Here is a 15,232-nt window from a genome sequence, read left to right as displayed (position 1 = left end):
CTGTTGATCGCTAATGAAGCAAACCCAGGAATTAATTGGACGAAATCAAAGGGCTGTTGCGAGGTGCTTACATTTCTTCTCCCTAAAAATCAAAGCAAAGGCTAGATCCCATATCAAAGCAAGGACAGAGGATCTTGTGATACATCCTCACAGTCAGGAGCAGCCCGGGACATTCCATAGCTCTGGTATACTTGTCCAGTCCAAATACCAGGGACAACCAAGAAAGTCACATCAGTGAACCACATTGAGTGTCCCCAAGGGTAAAACTGGCCTTGGTCAGCTTCAGCCACCCTGGAAGGTTGGACTTGATGGTCTTGGAGGTCTCTTCCAACCTTTAATGATTGTAGGATTCATCAGGTGACAAGGAATCATCCTAGAGCAGCCCTTTTCTGGGGGATAAGCTAAACCAAGGTTGATCCCAGTGCTTGAGGTATGGAAGCTGCAGCTCTGATGGAATCTGAGAACTTCATCTGGTGTCTCCATGGTTTTGGAAGGTTGTTATCTCTCACGCCACTTGGGTTTGTGTCTTCTGCTGGCGAAGTTTTGCATGCCCTGGTTTGCCCCTCAAAGAAATGGGCTCAAAGAGCAGGGGTGCTGGAATTCGGGGCGTTCTCCTCATCCAGGCTTCTCCCAAATCCTGCCGAGGAGTCACTGCAGGCTGCAGAGCGCCAGCTGGCCTGGCCTGGGAGCCAGGGAATGGCAGGTTGAAGTGAGCACACGGATTCACAGCGGGAGCAAAACGCTTTGCTGTTCCATTTCATCTCAGAAAAAGTGGCGTGTGACCTGTCCCCGCAGCATCCCAGGGGTTCCAGCCAGGCCCCCATGCACACGGCTCCTCGCAGGAGGTCTGGAGGCCAGACTTGTTCTTCCACAGCTCTGACATAACTATTATGTGCCTTAGAATCCGTGCCAAGAGAAGAATTGCTGGGTTTTACCCTAAATCTCCTGCTTCCAGCAGCGTCCCAGGGCAGGGCTTGGCGACCAAATAATTTTTGAAAACATTTTAAGTCTCCTTTCAGGGAGAACCTGGTGGCTGGTCAGGGTGAGGGGCTCTGGGCAGCCAGCTGGGCCTAGGCAAGTGCAGATGGATGACAAGACATTGCCGCTGCTGCAGGATTGTCACCGTGACCAGGCTCAATAAAACACTAAATCCAGCAGGAATCCAGCAAGGCTGGGAGCAGGCGGAGCACGGTGCCTTGCCCAGGGCCAGGGGATCCCACATGGGAGGCAATGAAAGGGTTTTAGTAAGGTCATGCTTGAAAAGGATCTATCCTTGTTTTATTTCCAGGCTGGAGCTTTTGAATCAGTTCTGCCTGCTGAGGGAATACAGTGCCCTTGTGTCTGCCTGAACAAAGCCAGGCTGGGGCCGTCTGTGCTCCCCAGTGACAGCACATCGGGGCTGGGACTTCAGCCAGCAGCACCTCACAGGGAGTTTAGGACACCCCAAGGAAGCAAAAAATCCCACAGACACGGGGCTTGAGCCCAGAAATGTATTTGCAGCAGCCCTCTTATTAGAGGGTAAAAATGAGCCGAGGCACAGACTTCTTGTTAAACACAGCATAGAAAGGGTCCTGGTTTATTCCTCTTCACGGCTTAGTCATCTTAACTCCAACCATTCACCGACTCTGCCTGCAGCAGCTCCTGCTGTAGGTTTCCATTGCAGGCTCTGGCTGCTGGGTATTTCCTGCTGAACTCTGACTGCAGGGATTGGTGTGCAATTCTGACTGCAGGGATTGGTGTGCAGCCCCTGACTGCAGGTTTTTACCCAGTTAGACTGTGACTGCAGGGATTGGTGTGCAGACTGTGACTGCAGGGATCGGTGTGCAATTCTGACTGCAGGAATTGGTGTGCAGCCCCTGACTGCAGGCTTTTATCCAGCTAGACTGTGACTGCAGGGATCGGTGTGCAGATTCTGACTGCAGGTTTTTACCCAGCTAGACTGTGACTGCAGGGATTGGTGTGCAGATTCTGACTGCAGGCTTTTATCCAGTTAGACTGTGACTGCAGGGATTGGTGTGCAGATTCTGACTGCAGGTTCTTACCCAGCTAGACTGTGGCTGCAGGGATTGGTGTGCAGAGTGTGACTGCAGGGATTGGTGTGCAGCCCCTGACTGCAGGCTTTTACCCAGTTAGACTGTGACTGCAGGGATTGGTGTGCAGAGTGTGACTGCAGGGATTGGTGTGCAGAGTGTGACTGCAGGATTTTACCCAGCTGCACTGTGACTGCAGGGATTGGTGTGCAGAGTGTGACTGCAGGCTTTTACCCAGCTAGACTGTGCCTGCAGGGATTGGTGTGCAGACTGTGCCTGCAGGGATTGGTGTGCAGATTGTGACTGCAGGGATTGGTGTGCAGACTGTGACTGCAGGGATTGGTGTGCAGAGTGTGACTGCAGGGATTGGTGTGCAGATTCTGACTGCAGGGATTGGTGTGCAGAGTATGACTGCAGGATTTTACCCAGCTAGACTGTGCCTGCAGGGATTGGTGTGCAGAGTGTGACTGCAGGATTTTACCCAGCTAGACTGTGACTGCAGGGATCGGTGTGCAGATTCTGACTGCAGGGATTGGTGTGCAGAGTGTGAAAGCAGGGATTGGTGTGCAATTCTGACTGCGGGGATTGGTGTGCAGCGTGTGACTGCAGGATTTTACCCAGCTAGACTGTGACTGCAGGGATTGGTGTGCAGATTCTGACTGCAGGGATTGGTGTGCAGATTCTGACTGCAGGGATTGGTGTGCAGATTCTGACTGCAGGGATTGGTGTGCAGATTCTGACTGCAGATTTTTACCCAGCTCGACTGTGCCTGCAGGTTCCAACAGGCTCTAACTGCAGCCCCAGACTGACCTCACAGCAGTGATTCTCTCCCCAGGATCCTGCCTCGTGACGCTCTCCTTCATGATGATCCTCCCCTTACCAGCTGACCCGCTCCCTTTTATCTCACTCGTCTTTATTGTGAGACAGAAGTTTGAAAATTCTGACTGATCTTTATAGTAAATGTAAGGGTATACGCTGTATTTTAAAATGTATTTTAAATAGTGCTGTAGAATGTAAACTATGTTTTAGAAAACATTTAGTAAATATCCAACACCATATCTGTTACCTTTTACATATTTTAAGACAGTAAAAACATCTAAGACCCCTCAGTAATGAAAAAAGACTAACCTAAACACAACAAAATAACAAAGCTAATAATACGAATTTAAAAAACCGGCACAAACTCTTAACCAACAAAAACTAATTTATTGCCTTAAAAAAGCGCCAAGAGCCAAAGCACACACAAGAGAAATAAAAGGAAAATGTTCACTAAAGAAGACTCTGTTTCCTTCATCTTCTAAAGACCCTCAAAGAGCACCACAACAAACTAAGCATACCCAGAAAAGCGCAATTACCATACAAAACAAAGGCAAAGCCAGAAAATAAGTATGGATAAAACAAATTGTGCGATGCCATACGTACGTAAAACCTCAAAAAAATAATAAAAGAAGCAAGCTCTCTAGTGTTCATACGTATCGTTAATAACATTATTCCCCACACATCTCGACGTCAATTAAAATACATACTACTCTAACAACTATTATTAATTATAATTTTTATTGTAATTCTTATTATAATATTTATTATAATTTTTTCCACCCTGTTTCAGTTGGATATAGCTGTTACTCATCGGGGCAAAGGCTGTGTTGGTTAATTAACACAGCTGTTACTTATTGAGTAGGTGAGGTCACCTGTGTTCCCTTCTCCTACAGAAATGGACATGGATTTAGCCACGTGTGGAAGGGGTCGGTCAGGCCGGGCATCCTGGTGCCATCCAGGCTCCTGTGGGACAGGCAGGCGTCCAGAGCTCTCTCTCCCCTTCGCAGGGACATCCCAGGGGCTGTTTTTGGGGATCTGGGCATGCCCAGCTCTCCCCAAATCCATCCAAACACCCACAGCTCCTCGCTGCAGGGGAGGATGGGTGCGTGTCCACGTGCGAGGTTTCACCTCGGCAAACAATACCTGTGGTGGGAATAAATAAAAACCACCTGGGCTGAGCTGGTGGAGCCTCCAAACTCCGAGGGATTGGCAGTGGTCTCTGCTCTTTGCTGTTGTGTTATCCACACTACCAAAGAAGTAAGTGGCTTTAACAGAATCCTGGCAGCTGGCAGGCTGCGCTTTGGGTTTGGGATTTGGCACGGGGCAAACCCCACTGCACGGCCTCCCCCAGCTCTGCCTGGCAGAGGGGATGGGAGGTTCTCTCCCAGCTGAATTCCCCACTGCCTCCATCCTGGCTTGGTCCCCAGTCCCTTCTGGAGCAGGATTTCCCACTGCCAGCATTGGGATGCGAGTTTGCTGTGCACAGGGACGGGGGAAAGGGTGGGAGGTATAAAGGAGGGAAATCCCCTGTGCACAGAACACAGTCTGTGTCCCCAGGAGTGCCCTCAGCACTGCAGAGAGGTGAGGGCTGACGCTCTGCACCCATCCTGCATCCCAAACCCACCCCATCCCTCCACTGGCATGGGAAAGGATGGGCTGGGAGTCCTTGGGTGTCACCACCATGGAGGTGACACGTCCCAGAGCGTCCCCACCTGGGGTGTCCTCCCTCCTCAGGTTCTGCCTGGCATTTTCCCAGTGTTGCATTGGCAAAAGGGCTGCATCCTTCCCCCAGGAGGACCCACCAGGTGCTAGGATTAACAGGAGTGGGTGTAGTGGCATCCCTCCCTTTTCCAGAGATGAGGGACCCCTCTGCACATTCCGCACCCTGGAGTTAATTCCGGTGGCAATAACGTTGCCCCCAGGACAATCTCCTGTGCCTGCCCCAGAGATCCAGGTCGTGTGGAGGATCATCTTTGCACATCCCGCCTGCTCTCTAGGCTGTGGCAGGGACAGCAGGAGCGTCCAGCCCTAAGGCACACTGCCCTCCTGGAGCTGCCCTCCCACCTGAGGATTTATATTTCATCTTCCTCCTGCGCACCCTCGTGTAACTGCACTGAAGGAGGAGAACCAAGGCCCCTGTTGAGTGCAGTGGGATCCATTCCTAAAATTTCCTTTTCTCCTGCAGTTTGCACCCAGGAGCTCTGCTCACAAACCTGGCTCTGCGTGTCCTTCTGAGGACAAGCGTGGGCTCTTCCCTCTGTTGCTTGATTCGCAGCGTCCTGGCAGGCTGGGAGCGCATCTTCTCGTGGAAAACCAGCAGAGCCTGAGCTGGAGCCGTGTCAAATGCTTGGCAGTGGAATGGTGCAGTGGTGGAAAAGGGATAATTCAGAGCCATGGCCCGTTCCTGCCTTGGCCCGTTCCTGCCATGGCCCGTTCCTGTCACCTGCTCAGAGTTACAGATATTTGCAGCTGAGATCTCAGAATCACAGAATCAAAGAATGGTGTGGGTTGGACATTCAGGACCATCTCATTCCATCCCACTTCCACCAGGTTGCTCCAAGCCCCATCCAACCTGGCCTTGAGCTGGAGAGGGGCTGGGGACAAGGGATGGAGGGACAGGACACAGGGAATGGCTTCTACTGCCAGAGGGCAGGGATGGATGGAGATTGGGAACTGGGAATTCCTGGCTGGGAGGATGGGGAGGGGATGGAATGGAATTCCCAGAGAAGCTGTGGCTGCCCCTGGATCTCTGGAAGTGTCCAAGGCCAGGCCCCTCCAGGATCCCAGGACGTGTCACTGCCCGACCCCTCACATCCCAAGGGGCAGGTTCAGCCCAGGCTGCAGCCCCTGGTTTCTTTCCAGAGGCAGCCTTGAATCCAAAAGTCAGGCGCTCGTGACTGGAGCCAAAAGCCAATTAGCAGCAGTTTAGCTTCATCACCTTCCTGACTGAATGCAAGTTTTAATTAAACATCCCATTTTAATTAGTCAGGCATCACGTACGGAGGGCTGGCCTCAAGACCCAAAGGCTGCAGGTCCTGTGCTTTAATTAAAAGGAAGACTCGCATGAGTTCAACTCCAGCATCTGTGACAGCTCCTCATCCATCGGAGGGCAGGAGCAGAACAGCTGGGAACAGCTCCTTTCCCTGCCATGGCATTCCTCTCCTCTTCTGCTTCCATGTGGATGCTCCAGGGGAAGAACTGGCTGGGAGGTGACTTGGCTGGAAGGAGAGAAGAGACAGGGGCTGGTTGCAGTGCTTGGGGAGTCAGAGCAGGCGCTGGGCTCTTGCTGTGACTCCAGGAGCTCTTTTGGGGTGAGTTTTGGGTGAGTTTGATGTCGGTTGACGGCAGCTGAACACGAGCCCAGGTGGGCAAAGAGGCCAAAGGCACCTGGCCAGTGCCAGCCCTGGTGTGGCCGCAGGAGCAGGGCAGAGATTGTTCCCAGGCACCTCCAGCCCTGGGGACAGCTCTGGGCCCCTCGTGGAAAGGACACTGAGGGGCTGGAGCGTGTCCAGGGAAGGGAACGGAGCTGGGGAAGGGTCTGGAGCAGCAGGAGAGACTGAGGGAGCTGGGGAAGGGTCTGGAGCAGCAGGAGAGGCTGAGGGAGCTGGGAAAGGGCTGAGCCTGGAGAAAAGGAGGCTCAGGGGGAACCTTGTGGCTCTGCACAACTCCCTGACAGGAGGGGACAGCCGGGGGGGATCGGGCTGTGCTCCCAGGGAACAGGGACAGGAGGAGAGGGAACGGCCTCAGGCTGGGCCAGGGGAGGTTTAGATTGGATATGAGAGAAAATTCCTTCCTGGAAAGGGTTTGTCCAGCCCTGGCACAGCTGCCCAGGGCAGTGCTGGAGTCCCCATCCCTTGAGGGATTTAAAAGCCACGTGGATGTGGCACTTGGGGACACTGCTCAGTGGTGGCCTCGCTGGGGAACAGTTGGGACTCCACGATCTCAGAGGGCTTTTCCAACTTGAACAGTTCTGTGATTTTATGATCCTGCCTGGTGCCAGAGCCTGCGAACAAGCTGGGGTTGGAAATGGGACCCGCTTCCTCAGCCCTGCTGGTGTCCAACCCCAGGGAACTTGAGGCTTTTCCCGGTGCTCCAGACAGAGCTGCCACACCCATCCAGCACCCAGTGCCCCGAAAATAACAAGCCCAGCTCCCTCCTCACCTCAAAGTCGACGTGGATGAGCTCCATCACTGGCAGCTGGGCTGCACAGGAGGAAAACCAGAGCAGCCCTGGCGACGAAGGGTTCAAATGATGCTTTTCTCCATTTCTTGGAGCCCGCTCAGCTCTCCTGAGCCCTCAGCCTTCTGCACCGGCTGCTCTCGTCCCTGTGCTGGGGCAAGGGAGAATCAGAGTGACAGAAATCCCTTTGTCAGCCGTGCCTGGGAAGGAGGAGGGTTATGGAGCTATTAGCGAGCACAAAGAGGGGACAGATTCTCTCCTAAGTGCTCTGGGGACAGAGAGATTTAAATGCTTAGCTCCCATTAATGCTAATGTGAATCACAGAGATCTCTTCTCACCGCCTTGGAGCAAGAGTGCTGAAAAAAAAAGAGGGCAGCTGTCCGCAAAGAGCAAATTCCCTTGATTTTAAGGCGCCGGTAAATGGGATTTTTTTTCCCTTCATTTCACACTCATTAATTCCCCTGCCCGTGCCATATTCTGCTAGCTTTCTGAATCGTTTACGTTTTTATAGTGGAGTCTTCTCAGGGATTGTAACATAAACACAGTGATTGTTTTCGCATTCCTCTCTGAGGAGGGACAGTTGATGGGCTCCTAGCCTGGCCAGTGGGGTGGAGAGGTGCCAGTCTTATTCCCCAATCCCTGCCCATTGTCCAGAATGTCCAGTTTAATAAGTCTAAGTGTCGAGTTCTACATTTTGGCCACAAAAATCCCCTACAGCGTTACAGGCTGGGGACAGTGTGGCTGGACAGTGTTCAGGCGGAAAGGGACCTGGGGGTGCTGGTCGACAGCCGGTTGGATATGAGCCAGCAATGTGCCTTGGTGGCCAAGAAGGCCAATGGCATCCTGGCCTGGATCAGGAATGGTGTGGCCAGCAGGAGCAGGGAGGTCATTCTTCCCCTGTACTCGGCACTGGTGAGACCAAATCTTGAGTGCTGTGTCCAGTTCTGGGCCCCTCAGTTTAGGAAGGATACTGAGATGCTTGAGCGTGTCCAGAGGAGGGCAACGAGGCTGGTGAGGGGCCTGGAACACAAGCCGTATGAGGAACGTTTGAAGGAGCTGGGGTTGTTTAGTCTGGAGAAGAGGAGGCTTAGAGGTGACCTTATCACTCTCTACAACTTCTTGAAGGGAGGTTGTAGACAGGTGGGGGTCGGTCTCTTCCACTGGGCAGCAACTGACAGAACAAGGGGACACAGTCTCAAGCTACGTCAGGGAAGGTACAGGTTAGATATTAGGAAAAAATTTTTCACTGAAAGAATAATAAAGCACTGGAATTGTCTTCCCAGGGAGGTGGTGGAGTCACCATCTCTGGATGTGTTTAAAAAAAGACTGGACATGGCACTTAGTGCTATAGTCTAGTTGAGGTGTTAAGGCATAGGTTGGACTTGATGATCTTAGAGGTCTCTTCCAACCTCATTATTCTGTGATTCTGTGATTCTGTGAATCTCTATAAGCGAGGTCAAGTAAATAAACTTCCCATCTTTCTGCCCTGAACTTGGCTGCGCGCGTATCGCTCTCTTCGTGTCCTCTAACGACCCCCGCGCCAGTTGAGGGCTGGGCTCAGCTCCACTCCAGCGCACGGGAGCTGCCCGGCCCACGGGGTGATCCCGTGGATGGTGTCCCCAGAGCAGGGACCCCCACCCCAAAAAGCCACAGCGATTTTTGTCGTCACGTGGAGACGCGGAGTGCGGCGTTCCGGGTTGTTGTTGCAGAGGGGGGAAATCCTTCCAGCGCGTGGCAGAAGTGTTGGCAGCTCTTGTGGAGGACTCCAGGGCCTAGAGGGGCTCCAGGGGAGCTGGAGAGGGACTGGGGACAAGGGATGGAGGGACAGGACGCGGGGAATGAGGAGGAGCCATCCTGGAGCTGGGAACGAAGCTCCTGCTGGTGAAAAGCTAAACCTTGGAGCCCCAGTGAGCAACCTGTGCCCACCCATACGTGGTGTTAGGAAAATTAACCCACGAACACCACAGTGTTGGGGAGGAGGAAGCCAAAAAACCCTATAAATATGATTGCCTATATTCTGAGAATGAGAAACCTGTAAGTGAGATAGAATTGAAAGTAAGTTTTGATGTTTGAGATGTATTAGATACTGGATGTCTGGGAAAACAGTTATGTGACCATCTGAAAGTTACCTGCAGCCAGACCCAGAGGTCAAATGGAATGTTCTGTCTCACCCCTCAATGTATGGTTCATCCCACACCTGTGACCCTCCCCTGAAGTATCAGGTATCTGTGACCCCATTGGCACAAGCCCTGTTCCAGCCCACCTTGAAGACCCCTGATAAGGGGTCCCAGGGGGGCTGGACGCTCTCTTGGCTCTTTGGCTCTCTTTGCTTGCACCCTTCCCCGAGGACTTTCCTCTCTTAGAATTTCCTCTCCCTACTTCTCCCTTCCCTCACTTTCCTGGGCCTTGCCACGAGCTGCAGCCTGGCAGCCCAGAGCAAGGCCTCACATCCCTTACAATAAACCTCATCTTCTAAAACCTAACTTCAGAGATCTCTCATCTACATTTATCTACACCGTCCTGGAGTCTTCAGCAGCAGGAGGAAGCAATTTCTACACCAGAGGTTTATGTGCAAAAAGGAGACAGAGGAGTCCTTTTACTTTATTCCAATAAAGGGAGATGCCATGGGGCATTTCTCCTGGGGTCTCTCAGATTTTTGGAGGGCGCAGCCTCCTTTTTATCCCAATTTCCCGGGCGCATTTCCCTCTCTCTTTCCCCATTGGCCGAGGGACTTGAGAGGCACAGACTTCCCGAAATGCCTAAGATTCCCCTTTTAATGTAAAACCCTCCTAATTTTTAATTCTTAAGGGATTTATGGGTTTTCCCCATTGTTACTTTCATCCTTCAATATCCAATTTCATTTAAGGGCAAACATCTTCTTTTCCATTCATCAGTCAGTGGAATCCTTCCCATTGTTTCTCTTGCCTCTCCGTTCTGGTTTTATCTACCAGCAGACCCAGGGCTTGTTTGCAAAGACAAACCTTGTCACTCCTCTCAGTAGGAACTGGCCTTAAAATTATGGGGAAATTGCGCTTTTGGAGCGTCTCTAATGCCCCTCACTCGCACTGGAGGCATCAGGAATATCTGGAGCAGAGGGAAGGGCTGAGCTGAGAAAGGGGAGCAGTGAGATCACGGGCAGGGATGCTCTGAGCTGATGGAGCATCCTTTTGGGGGGGCTCCAAGCTTGCTGCACCGTGGGGACCGTTTGTGCTGCGAGTCTGGGGTGAAGGAATTTCCATGGACAACACACACAGGCACCACAGGGCTCTTGGGAAATTTGAAGCCCCACGTCTAAAAAGCTTTCCCATCAGGAAAACCTCAAAGAAATGCGTCGATCTATAGATACCCTTTGTGAAATGCATGTTAACGGGGAGAAAAAAAAAAAAAAAAAGTCTTCTAAAGACTTTAAAGGGGGAAAAAACCCAAAAACCTGATCCAACATGCTGCAATTTTAATGAGGAGCTTGTAAACACAACCAACCCCTGCTGATTTTTCCCGTTAATTGCCTGTGTTATCAGGGAGCGGGGCGCTGCGGCAGCGCAGCTCTCAGCCAAACACCTTGGGCTCGGGGCCCAAATCCAGGGGGGCTGAGGAGCAGCGCGATGGAGGCTTTGGAAGAGGCAGGGCTGGGTTGTCCCTGCGGGGCTCTGACCTTGGCCGTGGCAGGGAGGAGCGATGGGGGGACCTGCTGAGCTGACTTAGCAATCCCATTTTTATTAGAGATGCATTCGCTGATTAGCTCCACGTCCTAACGACCGGCGCACAGATAAATTGCAAAGGAGACGCAGGAGCCGCTTGGGCGAGATGAACGTCTCCCGGGGAGGGGAAGCAGCAGCCAGGTCATTTCCTGGGCCATTATTTTCTGGGCCATTAAGGAGCTCTCCTCGGTAGCGGCGCTGGGTTTTGTTCTTGATTTCAGCCCAGCACCACCTCAGCAGAGCCCTGCTCCCCCTCTCCCATCTCACTCCCCATCTCCCACGCTGGCGTCCTCTGGGAAGGGGTGCCAGCCCCTCATCAGGAACATCCTGATCCCTGGCAGGATGGACACAGCAGGTTTTGGGAGATTTGGGGGACATCACCCACCTTCCCAGCTCCCTTCTGTGTCTGCCTCAAAGAAAGATCACCCCCCCCCCCCCCAAAAAAAAAACCCACCTCAAATCCCACGGGGTGTTTGCAGCCAATCTGCAGCCCACAAAAGAGGCAAAATCTCTCCCAGAGGAAAATTGCTGAGGGTGATTTGAGATAATCCACAGGCTGCTGGAATCACGGCAGAAGGGGGAGACGGGGAAGATTCCTGAGGAAAAAGCATTTGATGAACATAATGATCGTTATTACCACCTCCTGCTGCTCAGCCCAGCGCGGGCCAGGGCTGTGGGAGCGTTCCCACTCCAGAGGGAGACGGAGCAGCCGGTATTTTGCAGGAATTATTTTACCCTTCGCTTCCAGGAGGGTTTGGGTGGTTTTCAGTCTGACTCAGGTGGCCTGAGCTGCGTTCCCAGCAGACGTGGGTCAGATCCTGCAGAATTTTTGGTGATTCCCTGGAGCACACAGATCCAGGGGAAGGAGCAAACGGCTCACTGTGAGACCCAGGGTGGATGTGGCTCATCCCTGATCAGCCAGGGATGCCTGTGGAGGAGGAGGACACTGAATATCTGCTTCCCAAAGCTGATGTTCAATCCTCCCGTTCCTCTCCTCGCACCCGGGCACACCTCACTGAGATCCTGGGGCAGTGCTGGGCTGCAGCTCGTCCCCAGCCCAAACCCCACACAATCCAGGGGTGTGGATGGATGGCTCCTGGATGTGGAACTGACCTTGCTCTTTGCTTCCCCTGCAGAGCCAGCTTTCCCAGGCCCTGAACGGTTTGTCAGACAGAGCCAAGGAGGCGAAGGAGTTCCTGGTCCAGCTCCGCAACATGGTGCAGCAAATCCAGGTACTGAGTCTCCAGGCTGAGAAACTGCCCCTTTCATCCCAGGATGAGCCAGCCCCTGTCCCTTTTCCCGAGCTTGCTTTGGTGGCTGCTCTCCCGAAGGAGCCCACACCTCACTTTCCATGATCCCTCCCCGAAACCGCTGCTCCCGGCGCCGTGGGGGGAACGGCAGAGCCCTGAGCCCTTCCCATCTCTGCCAGGGGCGCGTCCAGACCCGCTCCTCGCCCGCCACCACCACGTGTCCCACGATCCCCGAGGATCCCGCACCCCGCGCTACGGGCTCGTGGGCGGGATCGGCCCGCGTGGCAGCGTTCCAAAGGAAAACCCAGCCTTCCAGCTGGGCTGGGGACGTTCCCCGGGCTGTGAGTCCCTCTGTGCCCCGCAGGAGAACAGCGTGGAGTTCGAGGCATGCCTGGTGGCCCAGTGCGACGCCCTCATCGACGCTCTCAACAGGAGGAAAGCCCAGCTGCTGTCCCGGGTCAACAAGGAGCACGAGCACAAGCTGAAGGTGAGCGTGGGTGCTCAGAGAGCGGGAATGGCCACCGGGGTGCTGGGTTTTTTTGGGGGAGGTCACTGGAAAGCCGCTCCTTTTCCATGTGAATTCCAGCTCGCTGCCTGACCCACGCACAGCACGTCCCTGACAAAGCGCTGCTTCCTCCGGGTGGTTCCCACTGAATTTCTGGGTTCATTTTTGGTCCTCAGGTCAGCAGGACCACGTGTACGGCGTGGAAAACGACTTTGTTCGTGTCCCATGTTGCTCCCAAGCTTCTGGAATGATCCTGCAGGATGCTGAGTGCTTGTAACTTCTGCTGAAGTCCTGAGCCGCTTCCTGTCGCCAGGATCAGGACTGACTCTGAGCTCTCTGCTTTCCTGGCCTCGGGCTGGCGGCGGCACTGAGGTTTTTGGTGCTGGGGAGCAGAGGCGCAGCTCAGCGGGAGCCGTGGGAACCTTGTGTCATTCCCACTGTCACGTCTTTCCAGCTGGTGTGGGGCTGAGAAGGGAAGCAGAGGACCAGAGCTCCCCTGGGAGCAGTGGAACGGGTGCAGCCATGCCCAGAACTCTTGGACGAGGGGGTTGGCACCCTGGCCATCAGTGATGGAGTCCAGCTGAGGGATGTCACAGCCACATTCCCAGGCGATCCCAGGGTCCCTCTCCCGAGCTCATTCCACGCCTTCTGCGTCTCCTGACCTTGCTTTGGGCCGCCCAGGAGGCTGCCAGAGGGATTCCTGGACCTGCCTAAAACGAGGGTGAAGGCCAGCAGTCCTCTCTGCCTGCAGACCACGGGCATTTCCACGGGGACAGGGACAATGGCGGCTTTGTGGGAGCGAGCCCAGCCTCGGCGCTCACTGCCAGCAACAAAGCACAACCCCAAAGAGCCCCGGCACCGAGGGGACCCCCGGGGCACGCAGGGCTCCCTTGGCCTCAGCCCCCTCAGCCATGGTTAATTAAACTCTCACAAAGCCGGGCAGCACAAAGCAATTTCCCTGCTCAGCACAACCCACGGAGGCCTTTGGCTGGAGGAGTGGATCTGCATCCCGCTGTTCCTGTCCATGGATCTGTATCCCACTGTTCCTGTCCATGGATCTGCATCCCACTGCTTCTGTCCCATCCATGGATCTGCATCCCACTGTTCCTGTCCTGTCCATGGATCTGTATCCCACTGTTCCTGTCCTGTCCATGGATCTGTATCCCACTGTTCCTGTCCATGGATCTGCATCCCACTGTTCCTGTCCATGGATCTGCATCCCGCTGTTCCTGTCCATGGATCTGCATCCCACTGTTCCTGTCCATGGATCTGCATCCCGCTGTTGCTGTCCATGGATCTGTATCCCACTGTTCCTGTCCATGGATCTGCATCCCACTCTTCCTGTCCCATCCATGGATCTGCATCCCACTGTTCCTGTCCATGGATCTGCATCCCACTGTTCCTGTCCTGTCCATGGATCTGTATCCCACTGTTCCTGTCCCATCCATGGATCTGCATCCCACTGCTCCTGTCCCATCCATGGATCTGTATCCCACTGTTCCCGTCCCATCCATGGATCTGTATCCCACTGTTCCTGTCCCATCCATGGATCTGCATCCTACTGTTCCTGTCCCATCCATGGATCTGTATCCCACTGTTCCTGTCCATGGATCTGCATCCCGCTGTTCCTGTCCATGGATCTGCATCCCACTGTTCCTGTCCCATCCATGGATCTGCATCCCACTGTTCCTGTCCTGTCCATGGATCTGTATCTCACTGCTCCTGTCCCATCCATGGATCTGCATCCCACTGTTCCTGTCCCATCCATGGATCTTCATCCCACTGTTCCTGTCCATGGATCTGCATCCCACTGTTCCTGTCCCATCCATGGATCTTCATCCCACTGTTCCTGTCCATGGATCTGCATCCCACTGTTCCTGTCCTGTCCATGGATCTGCATCCCACTGTTCCTGTCCATGGATCTGCATCCCACTGTTCCTGTCCTGTCCATGGATCTGCATCCCACTGTTCCTGTCCATGGATCTGCATCCCACTGTTCCTGTCCTGTCCATGGATCTGCATCCCACTGTTCCTGTCCTGTCCATGGATCTGCATCCCACTGTTCCTGTCCATGGATCTGCATCCCACTGTTCCTGTCCTGTCCATGGATCTGCATCCCACTGTTCCTGTCCATGGATCTGCATCCCACTGTTCCTGTCCTGTGGCCTCCATCCCAGCCCCATCCACCCTCGTTTTCAGCTGGGCTTTGGCCAGGCCTGGTCCTCAAAACAAGAAGCAGCCCCTGGGATTGTGGCTGGACTCTTAAATTCCCCCTGGAGCCTCCCTCCCTGGAGCTCCTGCAGCTCCACGTGCCGTGGGAAGGGCAGCAAGGGCTCTGTGGCGCCCTGGCAGATGTGGCACCTGAGCCTCACCCAGTTAGAATCAGAATCATGGAATGGTTTGTGTTGGGAAGGACATTAAATCCCACCCAGTGCCACCCCTGCCATGGGCAGGGACACCTTCCACTGTCCCAGGCTGCTCCAAGCCCTGTCCATCCTGGCTTTGGACACTTCCAGGGATCCAGGGAGAGCTTTTCTGGGCACCCTGTGCCAGGGCCTCCCCACCCTCACAGGGAAGGAATTTTTCCTCGTATCTAATCTAAACCTCCCACTGGAATGGAATAAAAGCTGCAGCACTCATTACTCCGGAGCGGGGGGAGGCTTGTGAGGACGCCGACTTGGAAGGGTCATCACTCACCCTGAGATCACCCTGTGCCAATTTCCACCCGCAAACAAGCAAGAGGTCACCTGC

The 15,232-nt window shown here is 54.0% G+C and overlaps 1 protein-coding gene across 11 annotated transcripts in view; it reads left to right on the top strand.

The window, feature by feature from the left end:
• TRIM9 (tripartite motif containing 9) overlaps positions 1–15,232 on the top strand; it is a 69,861-nt gene that overhangs the window by 26,382 nt on the left and 28,247 nt on the right. For all 11 annotated transcript variants that reach the window (XM_040067846.2, XM_040067839.2, XM_040067845.2 and 8 more), the window contains exons 2-3: positions 11,863–11,958; positions 12,341–12,463. In XM_040067846.2, coding sequence (XP_039923780.1) covers positions 11,863–11,958; positions 12,341–12,463 — 219 coding nt within the window. The remainder of the gene's footprint in view (positions 1–11,862; positions 11,959–12,340; positions 12,464–15,232) is intronic.

The sequence above is a fragment of the Hirundo rustica genome, chromosome 6 (genome assembly GCF_015227805.2).
Source record: "Hirundo rustica isolate bHirRus1 chromosome 6, bHirRus1.pri.v3, whole genome shotgun sequence".
Taxonomy (NCBI): domain Eukaryota; kingdom Metazoa; phylum Chordata; class Aves; order Passeriformes; family Hirundinidae; genus Hirundo; species Hirundo rustica.
This window is presented reverse-complemented; position numbering and strand designations above follow the sequence as displayed.